This window comes from Telmatherina bonti, assembly GCF_933228915.1.
Source record: "Telmatherina bonti genome assembly, chromosome: 22".
Lineage (NCBI taxonomy): Eukaryota > Metazoa > Chordata > Actinopteri > Atheriniformes > Telmatherinidae > Telmatherina > Telmatherina bonti.
In genome coordinates, this window is record NC_136631.1 from 20066944 (window position 1) to 20094899 (window position 27956).

Sequence of the window (27956 nt, forward strand, 5' to 3'; positions counted from 1 at the left end):
GTAGATTTTAAAAAATGAAAGAAGCTATATAAACCTGTTTCTCTTCAGTATATGGTTTTAAAAAAAATGGTTACTTTTCACTGCAGTTGAGTGGTTATGTTTCAGTTCTCTGATGCTTTGGTGCACTGATAATATGTGTAAGCTTTTTTTCACCTAACAGCGCTTGATGTAACATTTATGTGATTAGTTCTAAATAGTGGAAGACATTTGTGTTTTGAAACTTGCAGTATAAATGGTACTACTCTTAACTATTCTGTAAACACTGCCTGTTTTCTTTCTTTCTTTCTCGTACTCTGTGCTTATTTCCTTCCCCGTGCATCTTATTCTGTTCCTTTTTAAGTTTCTTAGTGCCATCAGCTTTCACATTTTGACAACCTCAAAAAAGTGCCTCACGTTCATCCTAGTTTCCATCTTATAACTTTACATCTCTCATTCTGGATTTATTGGTTTCTACACGTCTAGGTATTTATTCTCATGGTTTGAGAATACCAAGTATCTGATGTAAAAATTATAGTACCAATAACTCAAGTCATAGTTGAAATTTCTTTATACAGATGTAGCTTGTTACTTTTCATAAATATATAATGTAAATATGCATACATATGTTTGTAACTGTTTTTATGTTACATCATACACTTGTAATTTGACATATCAAATAACATTATCATAATAAAATGTTGAGTTTTAATCTTTTGTGGCGTACACTTCATTGTGTTACCAGTACTTTTCATTGATTAAGAGAGGTGGTTAACTTGCCTAACCACCTCTCTTAAAAATGCCTAACTTGATTTTGGAATTGAACCGTCTAAACTTTTTAGATCTGCAAATTTGCTGATGAGAACAATTCAAACAAACATAAGCTGGAGCCCCCCTCCATTCATTAATGTTTTCATATTACTTCCATTATCATATATAAGACACCTAATTAAAACACAGCCCGGAAGGCATTTTTCTTTATAATTATTTTAGTCATATGAGCCTGTCTGAGCATTTTCAAACTGTCCCTCTAGCTCACAGTGGCTCCTGTCTGTCTCAAATTCTCCATTTTTGTGTCTGTGCCCAAAAAATAATGTGTAACCTGCCTGAATGGTTACCACCCTGTAGCTCTGACTCCAGTGTTCTGGAACGGATTCTCAAACCAAATCAAGGGCATCTCTGTTGTTCTGAACATCTTTTAATTTGCCTGCAGGGGATCAAGCCAACAGAGGAGGCAGTTTTGATTCTCTTCATTCAGCCCTTCCACACCTGCAGCACCTTAACATTTACATTAGAATGCTGTTTGTTGACTGAAGTTCGGTACTGTTATTCAAGACAAGCCAGTGCCAAAACAAAACAACCCTATGCTGTCCAATTTGCCATAGTGGACAGTTGTCTTTGGATCTGGATAGAGGACAGATGTACAAAACAAGGTTTAAAAAGATCCACAAAGAGGGGATCCAGCACCTGATACAGTGGTGCAAAGCCAAAAACGGGGTCTTGAGCACAAGCAAGCCCATGGAAGTCACTGGTGACATCAAGTTCCTGGGTCTCCACATTACATCTTACCTGACCTCACCCAGGTCACCTGATGAAAAATGCCTAACAAAGGTGCTTCTTTCTCATAAACTTAAACAGGCTACACTTTCAGCTGTCTGAAGTGTGCAGAGCCACAACAGAGAGCAACCGCCTGTCTCACCCTGACTGTACAGCAGCTGCGCAACACAGGGAAGAAGACTTTGCTTGGATGGTCAAAATAGACCAAGGGATTGTGGGATGCCATCTACCAGATCTGGATTAATATACACTGCCCATCTACCAGATCTGGATTAATATACACTGCTCAACACACCTAAACAACACAATGTAACTCCAAGTCAACCACACTTTTGTGAAATGGAACTGTCCACTTAGGAAGCAACACTGATTGACAATCAATTTCACATGCTGTTCTCTAATGGAATAGACATCAGGTGGAAATTATAGGCAATTGGCAAGACAAATGGTAAATGGACTTGTACTTCTATAGCGCTTTTCTAGTCATACAGACCACTCAAGGCGCTTTACACTACTTGTCACATTCACCCATTCACACACACACTCACTCACTCAACACACTCAACACACTCATACCCTGATGGGCACATCGGGGGGCAGTTTGGGGCAGTTTGGGGTTCAGTGTCTTGCCCTAGGACACTTTGGCATTTCAGGGGAAGCCTGGAATTGATCCCCCAACTTACCAGTTGAAGGACAACTGTTCTTCCTCCTGAGCTACAGCCACCCAAGGCTCCCAAAGGAGTGGTTCTGCAGGTGGTGACCACAGACCACTTCTCAGTTCCGATGCTTTCTGGCTGATGTTTTGGTCACTTTTGAATGCTGGCAGTGCTTTCACTCTAGTGGCAGCATGAGACGGAGTCTACAACCCACACAAGTGGCTCAGAGCCCTTTTGCAGAGCCCTGCAAAATGAGTTCCAGCAGGCCACAAATGTTCATGTGTCTGCTCAAACAGTCAGAAACAGACTCCATGAGGTGGTATGAGGGCCCGACGTCCACAGGTGGGGGTTGTGTTTACAGCCCAACACCGTGCAGGACGTTTGGCATTTGCCAGAGAACACCAAGATTGACAAATTCGCCACTGGTCCCCTGTGCTCTTCACAGATGAAAGCAGCTTCACATTGAGCACATGTGACAGACGTGACAGAGTCTGGAGACGCCATGGAGAACGTTCTGCTGCCTGCAACATCCTCCAGCATGACCGGTTTGGCAGTGGGTCAGTAATTGTGTGGGGTAGCATGTCTTTGGAAGGCCAAACAGCCCTCCATGTGCTCGCTAGAGGTAGCCTGACTGCCATTAGGTACCGGGATGAGATCCTCAGACCCCTTGTGGGACCATATGCTGGTGCGGTTGGCCCGGGGTTCCTCCTAATGCAAGACAATGCTAGACCTCATGGGGCTGGAGTGTGTCAGCAGTTCCTGCAACACAAAGGCACTGATGTTATGGACTGGCCCGCCTGTTCCCCAGACCTGAATCTCATCGATCACATCTGGGACATCATGTCTCGCTCCATCCACCGCCAAGTTGCACCACAGACTGTCCAGGAGTTGGCGGATGCTTTAGTCCAGGTCTAGGAGGAGATCTCTCATGAGAGCATCCGTCGCCTCATCAGGAGCATGCCCAGGTGTTGTAGGGAGGTCATGCAGGCACACGGAGGCCACACACACTACTGAGACACATTTTGACTTGTTTAAAGGACATTACATCAAAGTTGGATCAGCCTGTAGTGTGTTTTTCCACTTTTATTTTGAGTAGAACTCCAAATCCAGACCTCCATGGGTTGATACATTTGATTTTCATTAATAGTTTTTGTGTGATTTTGTTGTCAGCACATTCAACTATGGAAAGAACAAAGTATTTCATAAAAATATTTAATTTGTTCAGATCTACAACGCGTTACTTTAGTGTTCCCTTTATTTTTTGAGCAGTGTATTATGCCTGGGTCCAGAAGAATATAGACACATTGCTGTATAGTATGCCCAATTTATAGGATAGGAACTAGATTGTATGGGAACATAAAACCTCACACCACCGGACTCAAAGAACCCTTTTCCCATAATCTGAGTACACTTCCCAATCTACAGGCACACAAGAACCCAATGAACAACCAATTTACATATTCAAACTTAGAATTGGTACTATTCTGGTCTTTCATTGCTTGTACTGCAGATGCTCAGGTGCACATATTCTAGGTGCACATTGTTGTTTTGTGCCAGTCAGCCAGTGAGTCATTTCCTTAAGCACTTGTCCAATTAAAGTTTGCGGGGAAGCTGGAACCTATCCCAGTAATCATTGGTCGAGAGGCAGCCTGGACAGTTCGCCAGTCCATCGCAGTGCATATTTTTTATATTCTTTGAATTGTCTGTGATACAAAGAGCTAATATAAATTTTGATATTTTGATATGTATGTGCATGATGACAATCAAGCATTCTGGAGTCTAACAATTTGACGGCAGGACTTTTTCTTAGGATGTTTTTTTCCCCAAAGTATCAAACTGCAAAGAGCCTCTCAATACTTTTTCCGTCAGTGAGAAAATTACATCTGAAAAGTCTTCAAAATAAGCACCTTACTTGAACAAATAATAATATTATTATTATATAATTATATAAAATTATAGATTATATATATATATATATATATATATATATATATATATATATATATATATATATATATATATATATATATATATATATATATAGATAGATAGATAGATAGATAGATAGATAGATAGATAGATAGATAACAAACGGAAAGAAAGAACGTCACTTCAAAACAAAGAGAACTAGCGGAACCATATTGTGGACAATGTTTCACACCGGCTATTTTATTTAGTCGGAACACGGGTGTACCGTACCGTTTTAGAAATGAATGGGTGCCACAACAGTATATGCTGACACACACGTATACCTAATGTTGTCATGTTTTTAGAAAAAAAATTGTAGTTAACAAAAAACGCACCGATTAAGTTATGGAGTGTGACATTTTGGACTCTTTAGAACAGCTCGGGTAAGCGAATCCACTGTTAGCATGCTGGCTAACTGTTCAGCTCTGGATTTATTTATTTAGTTTATTTCACACGTGCTGTTAGTTTGTATGTTGGTAGAGGCTCCACAGGGGCGTTTTTAGTCTTAAGCCTATGATGTATTTAATGCATTTTGACAAGGTCTTACGGTCCGCAGGTATGATGGCCCTCTGCTGGAGGAGAAAGCTCTCCTCGGAGCCGCAGAAGGAGGCCTGTCCTCCCCGGACTATGTCCAGCTCTGCCGGTGGCTCGTCTCCAGACTGAAGCCGCTGTGTGACCTGGAGGAAAGCATTACCTCAGGACCAGGTAGACCATGTCGATCCACCCCTGAAACTGATCCAGAAAAGTTTTTAGGCTGCTATATTGGCGAAACTAGTTGTTTTTACTCAACTGCTGCACCGCTGAATAACTAGTAAAGACAATTAAACAGTTTAATGTTATACATTTTCACCTGACGTGGAAATGAACACAACGCACATTCATGTCACTTCTTATTACATCATTTAAACAGTCTGCTGTTTATCAGGCCAATGTAAATTCATGTGACCCTTCTTGTTTGCTCTCTTGAGTTAGTGTTAAATCATTTACTGTAGTTGTGTAACGGTGTAATTTTAACAGTAATACACATTTCTCTGTGCTTTATGAATAATGATAGGAACCTCCAATGACTCAGGGTTGGTAAGCATGTTGTAAATATGCATTCCTTCACATGTTGGCCATTTGGAAAAGATTTAAAAAAAAAAAAAAAAACCCATAAAATTTAAATCATGCACTCTTTTCGTTGGGTTTGAATATCTAATAGTTATAAATGTAAGATTTTGCTAAACGTATCATTTCCATATTGAATAGTGTGTACTGCTTTTTAAAAAATTTTAAATTTTATCTGTTTATGGAAGTAAAACTGGAATACCTTGTGTATTTAAAAAAAAAAAAAAAAAAAAAAAAAAAAAAAGACTAATCGCATTATCATCATTACTAGGGTCCGAGCCATGCGGAGTATGGCAAGGCCCTATTGTTGTTGAAATGTTTATTATTATTCTTTATTATTTTTATTCTTCTTATCAGCACAACTCGCTCAATTTTGACCCCCTTAGGCCCCGTGAAAAGTTTCGAAACTTGGCACACACCTCAAGTCCGGCGAAAATAGCAATATTCTTGGGTCCGCATGCACGCCAATGCAAAAATGCCTCGACAGCGCCCCCTAGAAACGCCAAAAATGGCCTCTAGAATGGGGTAAAAAAAAAAAAAAAAAAATTAGTTTGACGTAGGACGACGAAATTCGGTACACGTCTATCACATCAAGACAAGTAAAAAAGTCATTGAAACGCCTCATGGCAACGGGCTGTCCGCCATCTTGGCGTTTGCGGCCATTTTTTTGCCCGTTTTTTCAATTTTGGCGCATCGTATTTGAACGAACTAGTCTGAGGCGATTCATGCTATTGGCTCCACATTCGCCATGGAGCTTCGTGACAAGATGGGGACCAAAAGTTATTCAAATCTTTCTGATAGCAGAAAGCGTGTTACCGTGGCAACCCATGGAAAAAAGCGTTCTCGCCATGAAACACGGTTCACTCATATCTTCGCAGAAATACATCCGATCGGAACCAAAATGAAAATAATCCATATTTGGTAGGGGGGGCTAGGGGCCCGATCGTCTACTTTGACCTAGAGTTACAAAATTCGGCACACATGTGTATCAACCCTAGACAAGCAAAAAAAAACTCAATTAACAACCTGTTACCATGGCAACAGGGTGTCCGCCATATTGGATTTCATGCCCTTTTTTTTTTTTTTTTAAATCACTTTAAGCGCATCGTATTTGGACGAACTAGTCTGAGGATTTTCATGCGATTGACTACATACTCAGCAGGAAGCTTCGTGACAACATGGGGACCAAAAGTTAGTGAAATCTTTCCAATGGACAAAGCGTGTTACCGTGGCAACTCATGGGAAAAATGCGTTCTCGCCATGAAACATGGTTCACTCATATCTTCGCAGAAATACATCCGATCTGCACCAAAATTTAAATCTTTCATATTTGAAGGGTCCTTAACGCATTGTTATATGTATTTGGGGGCCCCTAGGGGCCCGATCGTCTACTTTGACCTAGGGCTACGAAATTCGGCACACATGTGTATCAACCCTAGACAAGCAAAAAAGTCAATTAAGAACCTGTTACCATGGCAACTGGGTGTCAGCCATCTTGGAAAAATCCTTCTCGCCATGAAACACGGTTTGCTTATATCTTTGCACAAATTCATGCGATGTGCACCAAAACTGTAACTATTCATATTTGGTGGGTCCTTAACACATTGTAATATGTATTGTCGGGGGGGCACATTTTTGAGGGGGTCCCGAGGGTCCCAAACATCTACTTTGAGCTAGGGCTCCGAAATTCGGCATACATGTGTAACATCCCAAGAGAAGCTAAAAAGTGTATTAAGCACCAGTTACCATGGCAACAGGATGTCCGCCATCTTGGTGTTTACGCCCATTTAGCACTGTATGTGCATTGTTTTTGAACAAAGTAGTTTTGGATTCATGCCTTTCACTTAACATCCACCCGGAAGCTTTGTGGCGAGTTCGGGTGGAGGTTACGGCATGAGGCGAGGACCCGATGGATGCCGCTTGCGGCTTTTATTTTTATTATTATTATTATCATTATTATTATTATTATTATTGCATCACCAACATCATTTTTGAAGATTTGCAAACTTGCTGCTTTTGTTTTTTTGTAATTATGACTGTTATTTGGGATCCAAATATTTTTAAATGATGTGTGCAAATGAAATAATTTTAATTAAGTCATTTAAAATGGTGTGTTAACTTTTATTTCAAATATTCTAGCAGCCGTTTACTTGCTTACTACTTGCATTGCTTGACTTTTAATTTAATGTAAAGTGTTTTTTTAAACACACCAAAATAAATACTTGCTCTGTGTTTTCTCCATGCAGATGACATGGACAGCCTCCAGATTGAGGTGAATGGTTTGCTGAAGGAGCTGCGCTGTCCTTATGAAGAATCGATTTCAGGGATTCTCCAGGGCAGTGTACAAAACACAAAAGACCATCTTAAGATCCTCCGTATGTAGTCATTCCTGTTGAACCAATCATCTTGTTGCAGATTCAGTGGGGTTAGTACAAGATCTAAGAATTCAAACTCATGTTCTCTCTCAGTGTTTTTGAGCTCGGAGCTTCAGGCGGCCCAAATTTTGAGGAGCAGGCGAGTCTCTGATAAACACAAAGACAGGAGTCCGGTTCATCAGGAGCTTTCAGCAATCTGTGAAACACTGAAGGTCCCTGAGCACCGAGGACACGAGGCAGCTGAGCTTTTCTCCCTTATACAAAAGAAGGTGAGGCACAGTACATGTAAGTTTATTCAGACCATGTTGGACGATAAATTGCATCTACATAGTCAACACATGTTCATATCAGTGATTACCTACGGCATATGTTATAGTATGTATGTACTATAGCATAGTATGTATACATTATGTTGACTTTGTAAGTAAGGTTTGATGATCTAAGATAAACAAGGAGAGTCTGAATCTGAAACATTAGGGTTTACATGTCAGTATTATGTGTTTCTTGTTTGTCCTGGTGAAGGATCACATTGTTAATTAATGTTAAAATAATGCAAAAAATTATTTTTGAGCTTGCAAGCATCTTCATAAGTTTCCAATCTGTTGTTATAGGTTGAAAAAATCCTCCAGGATGTTCCCACAGCTTACATTGGAAACCCAGTTTTGAAGAAATCTCTCAGCAGGGAGCAGTGGGTACGTGGACGGACCTCCTCGTGTCAGTTTTCCGTGCACATCAGTGTTTGGGTCTGCTTGGTGCAGTTTTCATTAACGTTTCTGTGAACTCCTCGTGTCTGCAGGAGAAGCTGCACGACATCAATAAAGTTCTGTCGTCCGAGTACGAGTGTCGTCGCAGGATGCTGATCAAACGGCTGGACGTCACTGTTCAGTCATTCGGGTGGTCAGACAGAGCCAAGGCATGTTCACATGACCACCACATGTCAAACTGTTGTGCAGGGGGGCGGTTTTTAACTGACGAATGCTCCCGTCTTTTCAGGAGAAAGTGGACAGTATGGCGAGAGCCTACCAGCCTAAGAGACACTCTCTGAGACCACAGTCCACAGTGGACATGGCTGAGCTGCTGGCTGCCAGAGAGGAAATCTGCAATGTTGTGAAAACCAGCAGCGGCTCGAGCAGGGAGAAGACGGTGTGTGCTGTCAACAAGGTACAGTAAACAACTAAACACTTCCCAATTTCCAACAACAGGTCTGCGTTTGATAGTTTTACTCATAAGAAAACTTTCTTTTTGTTCTCGTCTCTGCAGATCCTGATGGGAAGAGTTCCCGACCGAGGAGGGCGTCCGTCAGAGATAGAACCCCCACCTCCTGAGATGCCACCCTGGCAGAAAAGACAAGACGGAGGAGCAGCACGTGGCAGAGGTGGAGGAGGCTGGAGTCAAGGAGGGCGTGGTGGTGGAGGAGGCTGGGGAGGAGGAGGAGGTAGTTGGGGCAGTGGAGGAGGGGGTGGAAGCTGGAAAGGAGGTGGATGGAACCATGGAGGACACAGTAGACATGGAGGTCATGGAGGAAAGAAAGGACGATACCAGTATTAGTGTGGATTGATTTTGTTTTTGTTTTTTTGCAAAGTGACAGATGTAGTTTTTTACATGTACAGCATTGATTTTACTTGACCTCATTTTTATCAGCAGAGGAAAAACACTCACCTGACGGCAGACTCAGTCTGTGAAAAAACCTTCCACTTTTACAAGACTTGTATAAACCCTTGCAGTTTTTTCTTTTCAGTGTTGCACATTTTGTTTCCAGTTTTCCAATCTGTTTTTATTTTTAGTTTAAAGTATTATCATTACATGACTGCAGGAACAAACACAAAGGATTTATAATGCACTTTGGGCCGCAATACTTCAACCATGTCTCAAACTGACTATGAAGAAATTGTGATTTATAAATCTAAAAAACTTCTAATAGTTGTATTAGTTTGCAACACTTTTTAAAAACTGCCTTTAAATGGTAATGGTATTTTAGACTGTGACAACACAATACTATCATTTCATTAGTTATCAATTGTAGAAATACTTGCGTAAGGTTTATGCATCAGGACCTAAGATCACCTGATGCTGGTTAGGTTTTAAAAGCCAATTAAAAAACTTTAAATGAAAAAGACATTTCATATGACATTATTTTATTTAAAAAAAAAAAAAAAAAAAAAAGCCAAAATGTAGAAGCAGTGTGTGATAAACTAAGTTCAGCCAATGATTTAAAAGTTTGCACAACTGTCGTCAGCAGCAACAACTTGTAATCATTCTGCATGGTGTTGTCCATCTCACATAATTTGTGTGGAGGATTTTTCCCCCACTCTTCATTCAGTTGCTTCATTTTGATGTTTATGTGAAAGTCCGGCTGCCATTTCAGAAAGGCTTCGGTCTGGACTGAGTGGACCACTGCAACATGTTGACTCTTCTCATTTTCTGCCTGCTGTAGATTTGCTGCTGCTGCTTGGCAGTCAAACATCTCAACTTTGGTCCTGTTTAGTCAAAGGACATTAGTCTTTTTAAATGTAACTTTCTAAATCTATTCTGTGCTGCCATGTAGAGCGTAGCGGATCTTTCCTCAGTGACATTGTGCTGACTTGACACACATCTGTGTTCCAGCCCAGCTTCTACATAATGGCAGTAAAATGTTTTCACCGCATTTTTTATTATATCCTGGTATGTTTTTTTTCATGAATTCAAGTAGCATGACACTGACATGTACTTTTCTATGCTGAGATAAAGACACTAACTGAACTAGTTTAACAAAATAGTTTTAATACAAAAACTGCTTATTAAAACTAAGCAGCTGAAGTATTAAATGTACTCTCGCAGACTGGAGGATGAGTCATATGTGAAAATAAATGCAGACTGCTGCCTGTTTAAGGAACATTTGTGAGGACGTACCACTAAATCCCGCAGTAGTGCAGCAGCATGATCCTTGAGTGTGTTTTGTGATTTAAAGCATCAGAAAGTACTTTCTCAAAATCTTTATTTTACATTTTAGCTTGAATAATGTCCTGTTTTATCTAGTAAATAAAACCTTTACTAGATATGTAGAATCTTCAAACACTTCTCCACTCCTGATTTTAATTTTTTTTTTTTAAATGATCTATGCTATATTCATTTTGACCACAAGGTGGCATAATAGCTTTTTACAATAACAAAAACAAGTTGTCCCCAAATACTTGTTGGTTAAATATTTAACACATTTTTCTTCAGTATCAATACATGGTTTGTTCAGTATAGTTTATAAACAGTTTACTCTGTAACCAGTATTCATTAAAGCAGAATTTTACATTGTGTACATTGTCAACAACATACCTGTACAAGGACAAAAGGTTTACATTTTGGAAACAAAAGGCTCTTTTCAGTTTCTAGACATTATTTAACAATAAAGCCAAAAACACAAAACTTATGTAAATGATGGGTCTTCAAACAAGTTCATAAAATTTCAAGATCGAATAAGATGGATTTTTCGTTAGCTTAAAATAAAAATATAGTCGGAAAGAAAACAGGGCTAGTAAAATAATCACCTCAAATTGGCACCTTCAATTAAAAATTAAGAAGAAAGCAGCTTCAAGTTGTTGAAGAGCTGCTTGCAGTGCCTGTAAACAGTTTCTTTGTAGACTCCACATACCAACAGCTGCAGTAAGAAATAGACTGACTCCACTCAGACATGATCTAAGAAGTGTTCATTAATAGTCAGAAAGCTGTTTCTTAAAGTAGGTAGCGTCTGACGAGACATTTTTGGACTGAAAACAGACATGGCAGCCAGAAAGTTTAAACTGGAGAGGGCCTGCCAGTCAGACCTTGTGCTTAAACTCAGCACCTCACTGCATCCACACGGCGGCATGTCCTATGATTTTAGCAGGTCATTGTTTTATACACTGACAAAACACATGCTCTGCTGTGGTAACTGGAGGTGACTTTAATATTAGCTTTATAAAAAAAGAATTTTTTCACTGCAACTAATTACACTGAGAAAAACTTCCCAATTATACTAAGAAACATCTGCTCATAACATACAAACTTTTAAAGTTTGTAACTCTTGCTCTGACACACCCCTCTCCAATTTGTTTAAAAAGATAAAAACAAAAGACTTTCCAGTTTTACCCAGAAACCTGAGGACATTTCATTCCAATTTACTTTTCTTTAAATGTGCAATGCATCTCTACACAACGATCCATTGTCTCCTTTCAGCAGGTATTTGTTTCAGATTTTTTTTTTCCTGACAAATTCTTGCTATTGTGACCAGCTAAATTACACCGAGCTAAGTTCCAAAGCTCAGCCTTTGAGGTAATTTAAATCGGCACCATCGTATTGTAATGTAGGACAAGGTAATGTCCATCTGATGTATCAGTGGCATATTCACACTTTTATTTTAAGATTAATCTTCCTTGTACAATCTTTCCTAGCAGACAAAGTCCCTCTCTATCAGAAGACAGGAAGCAAAAGCACTCCAAATGATATTTAAAAGTGTCCTTAGATAAATGAAAGAACTCTTTTTGACACTCATCTATATTGTCTTTTAAATATGAAGCTTAATATTGGCTCATTATGTACAGCATGATATCACGAAAGTGCTCGGGTTCAATGATCAATTTTGATTTTAAAAAATATCTCTAGATAATACTGTTCAGAGGCAGATCACAGTGTTTATGCTTTATCGTGTGCATGCATCTTTTATATTAACACATCCAACCTCATTTAATACTTGGCCAAAATGAAGTCCAAATGTTGGCCTCCATATTTTAAACAGAATCAACAAGCTGCATAAATGCTGTATCCACCCTGCTAGGATCTGTCATATTTTGTCTATGATCAAATCAGCCTTGAATTTCCGAGGTACTGGACGAGGACCTTGTAGATGAAGGTGTACTGAGACAACATCTGAACCATCAGCATCCTCTGAGACCGCAATGCCATCAGAACCTTTGGGACATCCAGTGTCTGAAAGAGACAGCATTTGTTTAAAAAAAAAAAAAAAAGTTTTATTTTCTTAAGCTTGGCATGAAGGCATGTACCTCATTGTGCTCCAGAGAAGCAATCATGATCTCAGACAGAATGACGACGCCGGTTCGGCCGACTCCAGCACTGCAGTGGACCAGCACAGGTTGGTAGGTATTCTTCGGGTCACTGATGCTGTTTGTGTGTCTCCTTACAGACTGGATTTCCTCCAGGTAGGCTGGGGAAGCAACATGTACTTAGATTTAATTGTGTGGATAAAATGCACATTCTGGAAAACATGTTCAATGAGTAGTCAAGAGAAGATTTGATACTAAAAGCAAAAACTGGTCCAACTCACTGAGGAAGCCTTTGAAGTCCTCAGGACAGCCATGGTCAGGCCAGTCCATATATTGCAGGTGCCAGACAGTCCTCTCTTGTCCCGTCAAGAGGTGTTTGATCTTTAGGCCTGTGGTGGCGTAGCAGCCAGACTCTGTGCGAAACCGCGTGGTGATCTTGAAGCGACCGTACGTCACCGTGTTGTGACGTGAGCCAAGTCGGGGCCAGTAGCGGAAGCTTTTTTCTCGCCCACTCTCCTACAAAAAGGTATGATGTGAAGAGGTTAGCGAGGTGATGATGAGACATACAAAATGTAAGGCTTACATAAAAAAAAAAAAACAGTGCACCTCCTCTGCAGTAACCATGGCAATGATGGAGACACCCTGTTCCCACACCATCTGCCAGAAATCCTGACATGTGTTTGACAGAGGACCCTGTGTGGCAATGTAACTCCACTCCTGTCCGCCCACTATTACCTAATGACAGAAAAATAAAATATGTGTTAATAAGACATAGAGATCAGGTTCATGGTAAATACCCAAGAAGTATTATACAACAGAAATCTAGTGGGGAATTCACACCAGGATAGTCTGGGGGACTTGGTCTGATTGGACGGAGATTTCTTGAAAAGTAGCACTTTCACAGCTTTGGTTTGTGTTCAAACTGCCCTTAACACAAGCAGACCAAACTGCCTGGACAACATTGCATAGTTGCAACTGTTCTCCACGGTGTGATACTACCACAAAAAGAAAAAATAATGGAGGTAAAAAAAAAGAAAAGAAAAAAACTACATACATTAAACATGAAAGTGCTTTTATTATGAAACTGCAGGAACATTTCCTAACTTGTTGCAAGGAAAGTTCTCACCACCCCGCTCAGCTCAGCCAGTGAGATATTTTTCTGCTGCTGGTTCTGTCGTTCTGGGTCGGAGAACACAGCTGGAACGAGGGATGGTGGATGCTATCTGGTTTATGAAGCATTCTTCCAATCAAATAAAGCAGCAAAATACACTATAGAGAAGTAGCCTAGTGGTTCAATATGAAATTATACAAATTAAAAAAATCTAGTTCTGCTTCAAACAAACAATCACATATAATTACTTTGTTGTCTTTTTAATTTTTTATCGTAAACGAAAACAACAAAATCAATCATATACAAGAAGGATATAAGAAAGAAGAAAAAGAAAAGTAATGTAATAAAAGGAGGATGTTGTATTTACAATTACTGTGTCGTGTGGGTTGGGTTGCGGGTTAAAGAAAGAAAAAAAAAAAGGTCAGGTCCAGATTTCAATAGGGTCAAGGTGTCAGGTTAGGTCTTCGCGATTCATTTGTGTGGGTTTGGGTCAGTAAAAATGGATCCATGCAGAACTCGGGTATGTGGGTTTCTAATGTTATTGCGGTGTGCAGAAAATACGTTTTCTGAACAAATGCTGTTTGTTTTGTTTTTCCTCCTACCAAAACCCTAACCTGCATCACTTCCTTCTTTTTCTTCTTTGTGCTTTATTGCAGTTGGCAGATGTCACTTTGTTAGGTTGCTGGATAGGCCCTTTGCAAGAGACCCCTAGCTTTCAAGCAGAGCAGAGTTGGCTTCTTTGGTGCGCATCAGTGTGGATGGTGTTCATACTGTGCCAAATGAACTGGACTATCTTTGGAAGCGAACCACAGTCCATTCAATAGGGGGTTAACAGTGGCAGTGTCAAAGTGCCCCTAGTTCACGTCCTTGGAGAAATAATGCAATATAACGACCAAGGCCTTTAACAAAGATTTCCATTCATGTAGCTTGTGAAAACAACATCAAAAGATGAATGTTGTGACCATTTTTGTGCAACTTACTCTAATATGTGATGCATTGATGTAGCCAGTGTTGTTCTCTTTTGTAGGAACTAGCTCCACGCGGGTGTCATCATAAGGTAGGACATCTTGGAAGCGGTTTTTGTCATTGTTTTCTGGTAGTTGAGCAATGGAGCACTCTCCTCCTGGACGACGCTTCGGGATACTCTCATACTCCTTTAAGAGCTCCCCGCTATCCATGTGCTGCTCCAGCAGTTTACACTGACACACAAATAGAAAAATATATCATTTTCATAGGCAATGTTGTTCAGACTCATCAACAACTTCATCCCATGCTGACTCTAAGACTTAACACGTCCACTTCTGAAACACTGGAGTATTTTACAAGCATTAATACTTTGAATAACAAGTTCAAATCAAGGATTAATTTTTAAAATAATGTTGTAAAAAGAAGAATAAAAAATGTATACTTGCAACAAAAATAAATATTTGATCAGTACAAGAGAACAATCCTTTGCACTTTTACTATCATTTCAAGTAAAAGTAGCGATTCCTGCTTGAAAAGGAATTTCCTGTAAACTGTGGCTCATGGTGCTTGCAGCAGTCACCTCAGTTATGAAAACAAATTCAAGACTGGCATCAGTTTCTTAAAATCCCAAAATAAAATCCTGGAAAAGACCAAATGTAACAGTACGAATGATTGTTTATCTAATTTTCAAATGTGAAAAATGCCAACAGGTACTGCATTATTATTTTGTTAATATTCAATCTGCAGTGGTGAAATTGTAGCCAAATAATTTAATGCATTTCACCAGGAAAACATAATATTTAATTCACAAACAACTGCCATGTACCCATCATATCAATGACCTTTGAGCTGGTAGTAACATAAATCTACAGTTAACAACTCTTTAATTTGAGATCTTTCTAAATCTATTGTTAGTTATCAGATAATATCAGCAGAAAATACTTTGTAAACTAAACAAAAGTTTTGGAAGTTTACTTTCCTAGTCAAAACAGTAAACATAAAAATGAACAAAACTGTCCACTCTGTGTGCTTATAAGTAGGGAACAAAAACAAGAACACTTTGTACTTCACATATTCCTCAAAAGAAAGTCTACAATAGGCTTACTAATCCAACAAGTCTTGCAGCTTCTGATAATTAACTTTTTTAAAAACAGCAGACAAGCAACACACAATATTTATTTCTCAAGTTTCTAAACATAACTAAGCTATGAAAAAAGTTTGAAAAATTCAAACATTCAAGTGTCTTACTCTCTCATCATTGGATGCTTGCTCGGATTCGTCCTTGATCTCATCATACATTGGCTGCCTGGACACTGACAAGCCATTAAGATGGGCAACTTTCAGAGGGCCCATCTTCTTCACCTCTGATTTGGCTCCCTTCTTCATCCCCTTTTGTGAAAGCAGAGAAAGGGAAACAGCATGTTGAAAGAATATGAATGTCAGAGAGGGTGTAGACTCACTGACTAGAGGGGAGGAACAGAGTAGCCTCACTGGGCGTTCATTAAAACATGTTGCATTTCTGGTTTACAAAACTTGTGGAACTGCATTCTTTTCATATGTTCTAATTGTAAACCTGTTTGTGTCATCAAATGTTAGCCACCAAAACTTCTTTCAATTCCTTCGGAAAGTAAGGCACACATATGTTAGGGCAAATCAAAGTTTAAAAAAACTAAAAAAAAAAAACTAAAAAAAACCACTATCTGATTTCACATCAAGTAATAGGAGATAACCCTCTCCCTTTAGTGTAAACATACCTACTGCTATTACATAATCCTAGCAGGGTTTGTGTGTCTGTGTATGCAGGCTGCATTATAATCACACTATCAAAGTTTTTCTACTGGGATCCATTATCTTTTAATTGTTGCTTCTATTTCTTCAGGGCATCTTCTGCTGATTCCAAAACTTCTGAACATAAATGAACACAACAGTTTGCCTTTTCATGTAATCAGTTTTTTGTGTTACAGGAAACACACCCAGTAATAAGGAAAAGCAAAGAAAACTGCTCATTAAGACAAACACAGACACAAGCTTCTTTAAGTTGAAGATAAATGGTTATGCATGAGCATTCAACATGCATAAACTGCCTTTTAAATAATCATTCTTGCTTTAAAGCTGAAGGAGGTAATCTTGCTCAGAGACTTTTTTTTTTTTTTTTTTTTTTTTACTCTGGATGAAGTGGTTCCTCGTCCTAATAATAGTCTATACATTTTCTAACTATGAACAATGGAAAATCCAAACCAATCCAAACGTTAGGCCGAAATGAAGTTGTTAATTTCTTATATTTCGTAAGCTTCTTCTTCTGGCTCCCCTCCTCCCCCTCCCACAGCGCATACCTGATAGCCACATCGTACATAAATAGCATGTTAGGATGAAAATACAAAGTAGTGAAGAAAAAACTCTGAAGGCAAACATGGCTAAGAAAATGCAGGACGGATTTCCCAGACCCGGCTTGATTTATTTGCCTCCTGCCGCTAAACAGCCAAGAAAGAGAAAATTGTTGGTGGAAAAAGCTGCGAATAAAAAAGCCTCGGATCACGCAAGGAGCTAAACCAGAGGATGAGGAGCCAAGACAGGGTTGGCTCCTTTAAATTTTGCAAGCTCCCCAACATTACCATATCCAGGTTTGATACGGCCATAGTTCCATCTGGGGAACTATGGCCGTATGGTGATTCACGGCTAAATACCTGCAGCAGCGTTTACATCTGGAGTTTATTATGAGCGCTTTTGCCACCCCTTGACGCTGCTTTTGCTAGTTGACTCATTTTTATTCTGTGTTCTTTATCCTGATTCTTGCACAGGTAATAAAATTAGTTAGTTGTGTCGGAGTCCGTTGTTGGGACTGTGAACTAGTTTGTTGGCATTTCCACGTTGGTCTTTTTAAATCCAAACTGCATCCATGGGACAGAAATTTCCCCTCTTTTATGAACAAGCTTATCAGTTTTGGTTGGCTGGTCATTTTTTAGTGAATTACCCTGATCTGAAACATGTCTGCTACCGTCTTTCTCCATGTTTGTTTATATATTGTAGCGTGCATGCCGTAAAGGGCATCTTTACTGCAGTAAAGTACATTATCATTGCGTAAACGACAGAGCCTCATATGAAACGTTAGACATTTTCTATCGTCAAAACGATATATATCGTCATATCGTCCAGCCCTAGTATGAACTATGTAAAACTGTCAAAACGGCTGGTAACTGCTGAGTTATACAGCTTGTTATTAACTGCAAGTACAGACAGATTTGGAAGCAGGACTCACCGGAGGCGGCAAACCCTCCACGGTTTTCTTCCCAGAAGGAACATCAGAAACAGGCCTTTTCCTAATCTCTTTCTTAGACTTCTGCTTGGCCTGGTCACTCAGGTCACCCTCTGACACTGAGGGCATAATCCTGGGGTGTCTTAAATCTGACAGCAGCGACAGAGGCTCATCTTCTTGGATGCAGGGATGCACGTTATAGGCCAAAGAACTGGTTATGGAGGGATCAAGGGCAGAGCCTATAGGATATGCAGGAGGAGGCTCTATGGGAGTCTGCTGCTGAGTTTTAAAAGACGGGAGAGATGTAAGGCCGTGATGCTGCTGTTCTGGCTGCTCAGGTGCAATGGTTGAAATAGCATCCTGCAACAGTGGTGTGTGGCGTCCACTGTCATCTTCAAATTCCTCCTCTTCTCCACTACTGTGAACCAGCATTGTTGCATCAGACAGTGACTTTTTATGTCCATAGTGTACATCCTCCTTGATATCTGCCCTCTCTTCTGTCTTTATATGATCAAAAAACACATTTAACTGCGATCCCTGGGAGCGACCACCATGCAACACTGGAGGTGGCGTGACGGTTTCTACTGCTGAGGAAGACACAGTCCGCTCTTTAACCCTCATCCCCTCAAAACTGTGTGCCAAACCAGCAATCTCAATGGAGTTACGCTTCTGAGCATGGTATGGCTGTCTATGTGGAGGTCCACTGACAAGAGGCTCTGAAACTTCTTGCAATGAATGTGCAACAGGCAGGCTATCTTCTTGAAAAGTCTGAACTGAGTGATGCACACGTCTTGTGATGATCAGGTCTGGATTGCTACTGCTGACATATAAATGACGCGACAGGTCAGGTGTGCTATTAGCAGGACGAGGATGGGCATATGGATATGGTGGGGGTGGTCGGTAGACTTGTGTTCTCATGATGTTGGGCGCCGGATACTCCTGTGCCTGCTGTAACTGCACATTTGTGAGTTCTGGGACACTGACTGCCCCCACAACCGGTCTTCGCTCTGCAGGGTAGGGATACTGAGAAGGGCTGTGGAAGCTGGAGCCCAAATGAAAGGGATAGTGGTGGTGTTGGGGAGGTTCTCCTCTTATCTCTGGTTGGCTGTACACAAGAGGGTCTGGTCTACTGTAGGCATACGAGTTTCCAATGTTTAGGTTCCTCATTGAGTGGCTCTGTCGGTGTTCTTGAGATAAAACCATTCCTCCCCCTACACCTCGGTTCTTCTGGCGCATCACCGTCTCATAATCAGGAGTTGCACGATAAGACGGGGGGATGAGAGCGCTATGGCGATGAGAAGGGACATAATCTGGTCTGGTGATGTCACTAGTAATAGATGGGTTGGAGGACATAGGTGAAGGCTGTAGGTAGTGTTGGGGATTGGTCAGGGAGCTGGTGCTGTGGGCGCTGTAGACACTTCCATTGCGCAAACGTCCTCCACTGCTGTATTCCATAGGAGAGCAATCCAGACTAGTCTGGGAATGGTAGTAATAACCATTCTGACTGTTCATGTACAAGTTGTCTATAAGAAAGTGAGAACAGATCGATATGGATTTAGAATCAGAATGACAAAACAATTTTTACAAAGCAGCAAGCATACTAATGACTTTTCATATCCCAAGTAACACCTTTGCAATATTAACAATATTTTTGTCAGTGCCTTACCCTGTGATGATGTGTAATGATCTGAGAAATGGCCATTGTAGTGCATTTGTGGAGGAGGCATCATGTAGGCTTGTGGCTTTGGCTGAAAATAAAATATTCAGATTTAATCAATACTGTACTCAAAATACTGTGCAAAAGTAATGTAGTAAATATAATATGAACTACTAAATACACTAATATATATTTTCTGGTAATGAATAACTATTCTAACCAGAATTATGTGATACAATATCAATTAAAACTTTAATTACTACATAGGATAGTGTAATTAGCAAACAGATCACTGTGGAAGAGAGTGCAGAAATACCAAAGATAATCTCGTAGAAGATCTCCGTCTGACTGGGTTAACTGTTGTCGGCTGGGTTTGGCTGGTGGGAATACATAAAAAGGCAACAAAAAAAAAGTCTGTCAGCACTGAAACTGGCAGCTTTTTCTGGTACATTTCTCTGTCTTTTATATTTCCAGGTGTACAAGATCAAGTCCATCTAAAAATTTTAGCATCCTTTTCCAATAGATCTGAAGTATTTTCTATTTAACAAAAAGGCAAACACAAAGGGCCTGGATTAATAATTATATAAACAAGGTGTACCAATAAAGAATAACATGACAAGCTATAATCCAGTGGTTTCCAACCCTAACCCAACCTATTTTTCTTGAAGGATCCCCTTCATGCAAATACTAAAAATCCATGGACCTCAAACTCCAAAAGTGAGATTCTCATCATAAATAATATATTCTGTCCTTTAATAAAGTCAAAGTGAAATTCAGAACATATAGCCTTACTTTGTTTCCTTAAAATAAGAACAACATGTGGACATTAACCCCAATGGCTCTGAATGTTCAAAGCCTCCGAGACTCCCTGTGTTCTTTAGGGAGCCTGCTTAGAGGGTCCCGGACCCTAGATTGGGAAACACTAGTTGGCTGCATTAAAACATTAAACTGAATGGAGCTGGCCAAAATATAGCCCAAAAAAAATAAATAAATAAATAAATAAAAATCTTTTTGTTCATTGAATGAACATATTCTTATCCATATTATATATATATATATATATATATATATATATATATATATATATATATATATATATATATATATATATATATATATATATATATATATATATATGTAATATTCATTTAATGAACAAAAAGAAAAAACAAACAAACAAACAAACAATCCACGACTAAAGACTTGATGACCCAAAGCCCGTTGGCATCATACAAGTCACAGCGGGATGCTTACTGATACAATGTAGGTGGTGGCTGACTGTGTTGCTCACCCCTTATTAGAAGGCAGAGAGGTACGACAGAGCATTGGAAAACGAGGAAAGGATAGAGAAAGAAGAGATTTCTGGGAGCCCTCAGAAGGCAGCGTGTCACACTCCTCTCTGAAGAGAGAGGAGGACAGACATGAGGCTACACCAAAGAACAGACTCATGCAGGAGATGGTGACAAAGGGGAAGGAAATAGGCTAAACATGTTACAAAATACTTACAGGCTACTCTTGTTAATCTTATAAAACTTGAGTCTGGCCAGACACATCCGGCACACATATTTAGAGGTTTCCATGTCTTCCTACACAAGAGAGGAAAAACAAAACATTAAATGGCGAGACAGTACTGAGGGGGTGCTTGCTTAGTTATGTTCACATAGAAGCACTCCTGTGTCTGCTCACATATACGTCTACATTGTTTCAGGTGATGGTATGTGACATAATGATCCAAACACACCCTTGCAAACATACACATACATGCGCGCGCACGCACACACACAGATGCTTTGTCAAAGCAAGCTAGTGGTAAGGGCCATGAGTATATAAAATGTTATTTTAGCTAAATCAAATAGAAGACAGCAATGTTGCCAGCTATAAGAGGAGAAGTGAGATGGTGCAGCGGCAGCAGACTTACAGTCTGGAACTGAACACTCTCCTCTCTGTTGGCCAGCTCCAGTGCAAAAAAAGACCTATTGTGACTCATGTTGTTAATTTCATGCCACCTACACAGCCAATTAACAGTGACAAAAAAAAGGGAGAGGAGAAAAGAAGGAAAAGAAGAAAAATAAATTAAACACAGGATGACATTGAAAGTCATCAAATCCTTCACCATGAATACATTCATTTGCAACATTTCCCTCACAATTTCAGAATATCTGAAAATATTTTTCACAACTTGTAAACAGAGTGATAAAATGGGAGCCTTTTTAAAGAATAACTGCAACAAAACTTTCTAAATGTTTTTCACATTTTAAATATGGAACAACATCACATTTAAGGGTTGTTTAATGTTATGCTAAGAAAAAGAAGAAAACAAAAATGAAAAAGCATTAACTTCTTTCTAGACTCACCTATATAATAAAGGGGGACGTCCATTCTTATGCTTGACAAAAATCCCATCGAGACAGGATCCCAGGGTTACATCTGTACCTGCACTGTCCTAAGCCCATTAAAAGAAAGGATTAAGACTTGTTTTTCGGAGTCTCGTAAGCCAGTGTCATGGTTCTTGAGGGTTTGGGCCAGGGATCTCAGACTCCAGTTCTTAAGGTCTAGTGTCCTGCAGGTTTTAGATCATTCCCTGCTCAAGCACATCTGATCTAAATTAAACTAATCCTACAGATTGCTGTCAAGTTCTTACAACCCATTCATTTGAATCCAAGTGTGTTTAAGCAGGAAACATTGAAAAATCTGTAAGACAATGGCCCTCAAGGACAGGAGTTTGAGACCCCTGGTTTGGGCTGTTGGGAACTAGAGACTGAACTTCACAGACCTACCTTGGCTTGATAGCTCTCCTGGCCATAACCTTCCATTTTCTCCACCTCCTGCATGTACAACATTTCTACCTCTGGGGCTGACAAACCCCTGAAAAGAAACACAATAGCAAGACAATATTTAACAAATAAGAACAATAAAAAATAAATCATGAGACGGACAAGTAACAACTAAACTTGAACAGATATTTTTAAAAAGCTTTGTTTTTATCTCAAATACTACCTCCTAGATTTTGTCTTCTATAGTTCTGCATCCTGTTATTTGTAATGGCATTTATCCAGTGCTTTGTAAGCATTACTTAGTTTCAACGTTAAATTTGCATTATGTTAACAGGAGCTAGTGGATGTCCAAAGTTAGTTCAAGGCTTGACATGTCTAAATTTAGGAATTTCTAAAGCTTTCATCAGCTGACATTAGCTGATCCAAACATCTAACCTAATACAAATTCTAAGGAGTCACTTAAAACCTCAAAAGTTAATGAAAATCTCTGACTTCATGAATGAAATTGCTTTAACTTCTGCACAATTTTGTTAAAACTGATTTGTACTTTTACAAATAAACTCACTGTCTGCCTGACACCTGCTATAACAATGGCTGGCGGTCAATGATTTATATAGGTAACAAGCACTAATGTTTGAAAAATAGCCTATTTCAGGCAGGCTGATATTTTGAAATATGCTCACCTGAGGGACTGATAAAGAAGTGCCACTTTCTGGGTGGCTTCCTCCAGCACTCGCTCATCCTGAATCCAGTCCTGCACAGACAGAGTTATGGTTAACACAATTACACATTAAATTATTATTAGTATTATAAATAAAATTATTTTATTAGTATTCATACAAAATTGGAAATATTTTGACATAAGAAAAATTCACTTAATAGAATTCTTACAATTGGAAACAGTGCAAATTTCTGAAGGAACTCCTGGGAATCATACTGATTTAGGTCTCCAAAGTCAGCTGTGCAAGAAAAGAGACAATGAACCTAATAAGATAAAAAGCATAAAGCATACACCATGACACTGCACTTGAGACAATCTTATTACATTTATCTCTGTATTTAGAACAAGGCAAATAGCCATGGAGGAATTGTAGAATGGTGTAATGCCTTTTGGGAGGCTATGGTGCATGATGACATGAGGAACTAATTTTAGGAGAGGAGAGGTTGGTTTATTGATGCAACGTCAAACAACATGAAGGTCTTAAACTGTTACAGCTTCTGGTTGTCTTTTGGCAACATGAATAGCTATGCCAAGTATCCCAGGCATGAGTAATGCCTAAAAGCTACATTTGTCCTTTACAACAGATTGCATGGAAAACAAATAATAAGCTACACAAAGCACAGTTTATAAGTTTTCATATCAAATTAAGCCATGTATAAATATACAAGGCACTTGGATGAAGGTTTCCTTCACGAGACATACTTAACGCTGGCTAGGCATATGAACATAGCTGCAACAGCAAGTGATCTCAGTGACTTTGCTATGCTGACATCCAGGCCAGTAAGTTGCAATGCCTGATATAACTTTGCCAGCAGTGTTTGAGATTCTTCCAACAGGCAAAGCTCAGAGGACATGACAGAGTTGAAACTCACACAAAGTTTTGACAATCACATACTACCAAATCTATCTATTTAACTTGCAGGTTTATAACAGCACCCTTTTTGTTGTATAGTACAATAATTAAGAAACAGTTTGTTGATGAACTACTGGAAACTGCAGGCAAACATTTAAATAGTCATATATGCATTCATATTTTCTGCTGTTCAAGTAAGCAATAAAAGCAATAAAATGGGATTGCAACCTAATGTTGAATACTTTGAGTTTGCCATAAGGCAGCAACAATAAGATTTTACCTTGCACGGCCAAGCTAGCTAAGCGTATTGCTTGGTCCAGTGAGCATGAGATCTTTCCCTCCAAAACATCCTTCTTTAGCTGCAGGTAATACTGATATCTATGGAGAGAGTGGTTGTTTGTTAAGAGCAGAGAAGAGGCAAACCTCAGTCAAATAAAAATAACTTTCAGATTTACTAAAACAGGAAAAAAATAAATGATGCAATGACATTACTTTGTGGAATATCTCATGTTTCGCAGCTTTTAAAGAACATTATAACTAATCAATAAAAAAAAAAAGTACAAACAATTTTACCAAATATTTTTGTTTATGTAATCACTATTAAAATATGAAGACAAATAAAAGGAAATTATAAAGTTGGATTTGACTGAACTGTTCCAACACCATATTAAATGTAGGGCTCCTAATTTTCCTTCAGTCAGTCAGACAGACAGATGGATATTAAAGCAAAATAGTTCCATCCATCCATCAACTTTCTAAACAGCACAGTCGAAAACAGGCTCACGAGAAGCTGGAGCCTATCCCAGCAATTAACAAAATAGTTATAATACAAAAATTTGTGGATTTTTCAAGACATGTTCTGTCACCTTGTTATTTCCTGTTGCAGCTGAGTAATGCTGGGTATGTAAAATACAACTCCAAAGTAAACAGTGGGCTCCAGCCCATACTTGTCTAGCTGCTTCTTCAACGCCTTCTCCACATCAATCCATCTCTGCTGGTTCTGCTTATTAAAGTACCACAAACTGAAGAATGTTATCTAAAAAACAAAGAAAGCAAGAAAATGCATTACATTTTAATCACACAGTGAATAAAAACATTTTAGTCCACATGGAAACAAATGAATCAATTCAGGGTTTGCTTTTTTTAATGAAAAATAAATGCACATACATCCATCTTAAGTTTTTTAAAGTTAACAACATGAATAAAAGAAAAAATAGAGACAAAATTATTATAATTAGCTCTGACTAATAACCAACTAAAAAACAGCCTCAAATATTTCCTGGAGCCATTTAAAAATGTTTTCTGACAGCATAACACAGGGTGACACAATCAAAAACATTTATTATGCAATGAAAAGATGATTGATTGCTTAATTCAAGTTATGGTACTTAGATATAAACATTGCTATTTGATCTGTTTTTTTTCATAGTTTTTTGTTTGTTAAAGGAACATATTTAACATCAACAGAAGCAGCTGATAATTGTATCCAGAGTTAATTTCCCTGTATTTCTTTACTTTCTCTGAATTATTGGCATTGAGTAACTATATTGCGATAACACAGAGCTGGTTCATCTCCTTTTGTATTAGACTACATTCTCTGTATTTCAGTGAGGGGTAGCAAAAGTTATTTTCAGAATTGAGGCACAGCTGATTACAAGATAGTTTAGAAAATTCATTCATTTTCCCCAAACGTACCTTATTCTATTAAGGGTTATAAAACTTGGATCACATTCAGTTCATAAACAAGGAGCGATGTCATAGTATGACAAAAATGTCCAAATGCAGACATGACCTTAAGTATTTTCTAATGCTGAATTAGCGTTACTATTTTTACCAGGTTGTTAATGAAGTTGGCATTTGTGTGAATGAAATTTTCAGAAAAAAAATAGGTTGCTATGCTGTGTGAGGAGTTGGTTACATATATAACTGCAAATGTGAGGCATATAATTAACAAATCCCTAATGTTATGGGAAGGACAAAGATTATGAGAAATCACACGAGTAAACATTGACAAACTGCTTATCTTGGTCTGTTTTCCTGCTTACCAGTTTCAGAAAGGAATGTGAGCAGAGAACAGCCTTAATCAAAATACTTTCTTGCTGAGATGGCAAGTCCTAAAAAGAGTCTATCAGCGAGAACAAACAGCACTTGTATTGAATGAAAACGCAAACATACCTCTCTTAACTTGAGTCTCTGGGCTACTGCTTCCAAACATTCTTGTCCAGTGCTTTCCACAGACAGCGTAAACTCAACAAACTCTCCATTAAGAAGCTGAATCCGAGTGACAAGACAGCTCTTGCTTGAAACAGTATACCTTCTAGTCCTTTTGAGTTTTAAGCCAAATGGCAAGGGCATGTTTCAGTTCTTTCAAAGGGAGTCTTCACTTAATCCACAGAAAATATTCTCCTCGGTGTCCACTCGAAAATTGGGAGAATGTTGCAAGTCATGAGGTTCATCTTTGGGTGTAAGATCTAAAATATGAGAAGAAAGACTTCTCAAAAATACCATTTATCCTTCAACACCAAAATATCATCAGAATACATTATGTTACAATTTGGGTCTGGTATTACTCGTCGCTAAAGAGTAAGTTGTAATACATTCTGTGACACATAGGCCTGAACAGGCAAACACCTGGCTTCACGTAATCCTCTAATGCTGTATTTTTTGCGATTTGTGTTTAAGGAAACGTTTATCAATTGGGAAGTGCTTTTGGCTAACGATCTGAATAAGTGTATGCAAATGTATGGGCGTACAAAAATTTGGAGAAAGCTGCCAGATCTAGGTTACGCTGAGACTTTTGCTAGGATATTTTCCAAGCTTCTGGTTAGATAATCCCCTTCCAGAAAATAGTCTGCTTCAAACACCAACTTGAGTGACCTGATTCGATGCGCAACAAGCTACTGCAAAAATCCTTGATCTTTTTTTTTTTTTTTTCAACCCGCAACTATCTATTTATCTTATTCTAAATCATTACCAATATCACCACTATTTCTATCTGTTACACATATGTAAAGAAGTTTCAACTAATGTGTATCATTAGCGGGGAACGCAAGCTACTCTTCATTCTAACTTTTAAAACACCACTTGAGTTAGCTTTAACACTGACCTGCTAACTCATGCTCCAGCAAATAGACGGCGCCCGCAGGAGGCTGACGTCGCCGGTAAATATTTTGGGAGAAAAAAAACGTTAACTTTACCGTTAGCCACCTGGTGCTTTTCAGTAGTCCAACTAGATTTCAGTTCTTAAAGATTCCGTATTTGAACTCGCTGAATAACTATTATACATACATTTACTGGAATTTGAGGTAGTTTATTTGTTGGCCGTTTCTATCTGTATCTAAACTCACGAAACAACCCATGCCTCTTGGTCCAACAGTTAACTCAAGTCCCAAGCATGTTTCGCTTCCTGGGATTGGAAGAGCAACAAGTGTTTTTCGTATACATCCGCGGTGCTATATTCTTTTTGTGTAAGTGTTTCAGCTATTAGTTCACAACCGAAATAAAAAGGAGACCCCTACAACTCTGCTATAAATGCGTTAAAAAATATGACTGCCCATTACTTATTGAAAAGGTGTTTCAAATATAGTATAGTACCCCCCTGGCGGAGGAATATATGGCGTTCGGCGCCATGACATCAGACAGCTGGAATGCTGAACGGTGAAAATGCCAGAAATGAGACAGCTGTCACGCACTTCTGGCTGCAGACATGTTTCTTTACCTCTGGTATCGACTTAGCAGCCCAACAGCTGTAATTATATACAAATAATATTGTGTAATGCATTATATTTGCAAAATGACCCGAAACATGATCTACAAAAGGGGTCGTAAAGCATGCTAACGTGCTGCTGTTTGTGGTCGTAGTGATTTGTTGTACATTGTCTTAGAAATCAGATAAAAGCACAAAATAAGCAGAGTAAAAAGTTTATTGCTATTGAAAGACACTTTTTGGTGACAGTAAATACTAATCTGCTAC

At 39.0% G+C, this 27956-nt stretch overlaps 2 protein-coding genes across 4 annotated transcripts; one reads left to right on the plus strand and one right to left on the minus strand.

Annotated features, from left to right (window-relative positions):
• The first annotated feature begins 4409 nt into the window (after positions 1–4409).
• fam98b (family with sequence similarity 98 member B) lies at positions 4410–10444 on the plus strand. The gene is made up of 8 exons (XM_079261915.1): positions 4410–4540; positions 4714–4862; positions 7511–7639; positions 7733–7908; positions 8251–8331; positions 8436–8552; positions 8633–8800; positions 8900–10444. Exons 1-8 carry the CDS (start codon positions 4503–4505, stop codon positions 9185–9187), a joined length of 1146 nt encoding a protein of 381 aa, XP_079118041.1. The 5' UTR covers positions 4410–4502; the 3' UTR covers positions 9188–10444.
• A 152-nt stretch (positions 10445–10596) lies between these two features.
• ptpn21 (protein tyrosine phosphatase non-receptor type 21) lies at positions 10597–27351 on the minus strand. 3 transcript variants are annotated; one of them, XM_079261912.1, is made up of 20 exons: positions 27181–27351; positions 26159–26454; positions 24850–25019; positions 24264–24361; positions 23301–23368; positions 23093–23163; positions 22413–22500; positions 21990–22078; positions 21554–21641; positions 21142–21221; positions 20927–21034; positions 19952–20012; positions 19645–19726; positions 17982–19501; positions 15974–16114; positions 14740–14958; positions 13255–13383; positions 12930–13164; positions 12649–12809; positions 10597–12574 (listed from the first exon to the last, which is right to left on the minus strand). In XM_079261912.1, the coding sequence occupies exons 2-20, from the start codon at positions 26336–26338 to the stop codon at positions 12446–12448; spliced, it is 3717 nt and encodes a 1238-aa protein (XP_079118038.1). In that variant the 5' UTR covers positions 26339–26454; positions 27181–27351; the 3' UTR covers positions 10597–12445. The 3 variants fall into 3 exon arrangements, with proteins under 3 accessions (XP_079118038.1, XP_079118039.1, XP_079118040.1); XM_079261913.1 differs by having other exon boundaries at positions 27090–27351; XM_079261914.1 differs by lacking the exon at positions 20927–21034.
• Between the last annotated feature and the right edge of the window lie 605 nt (positions 27352–27956).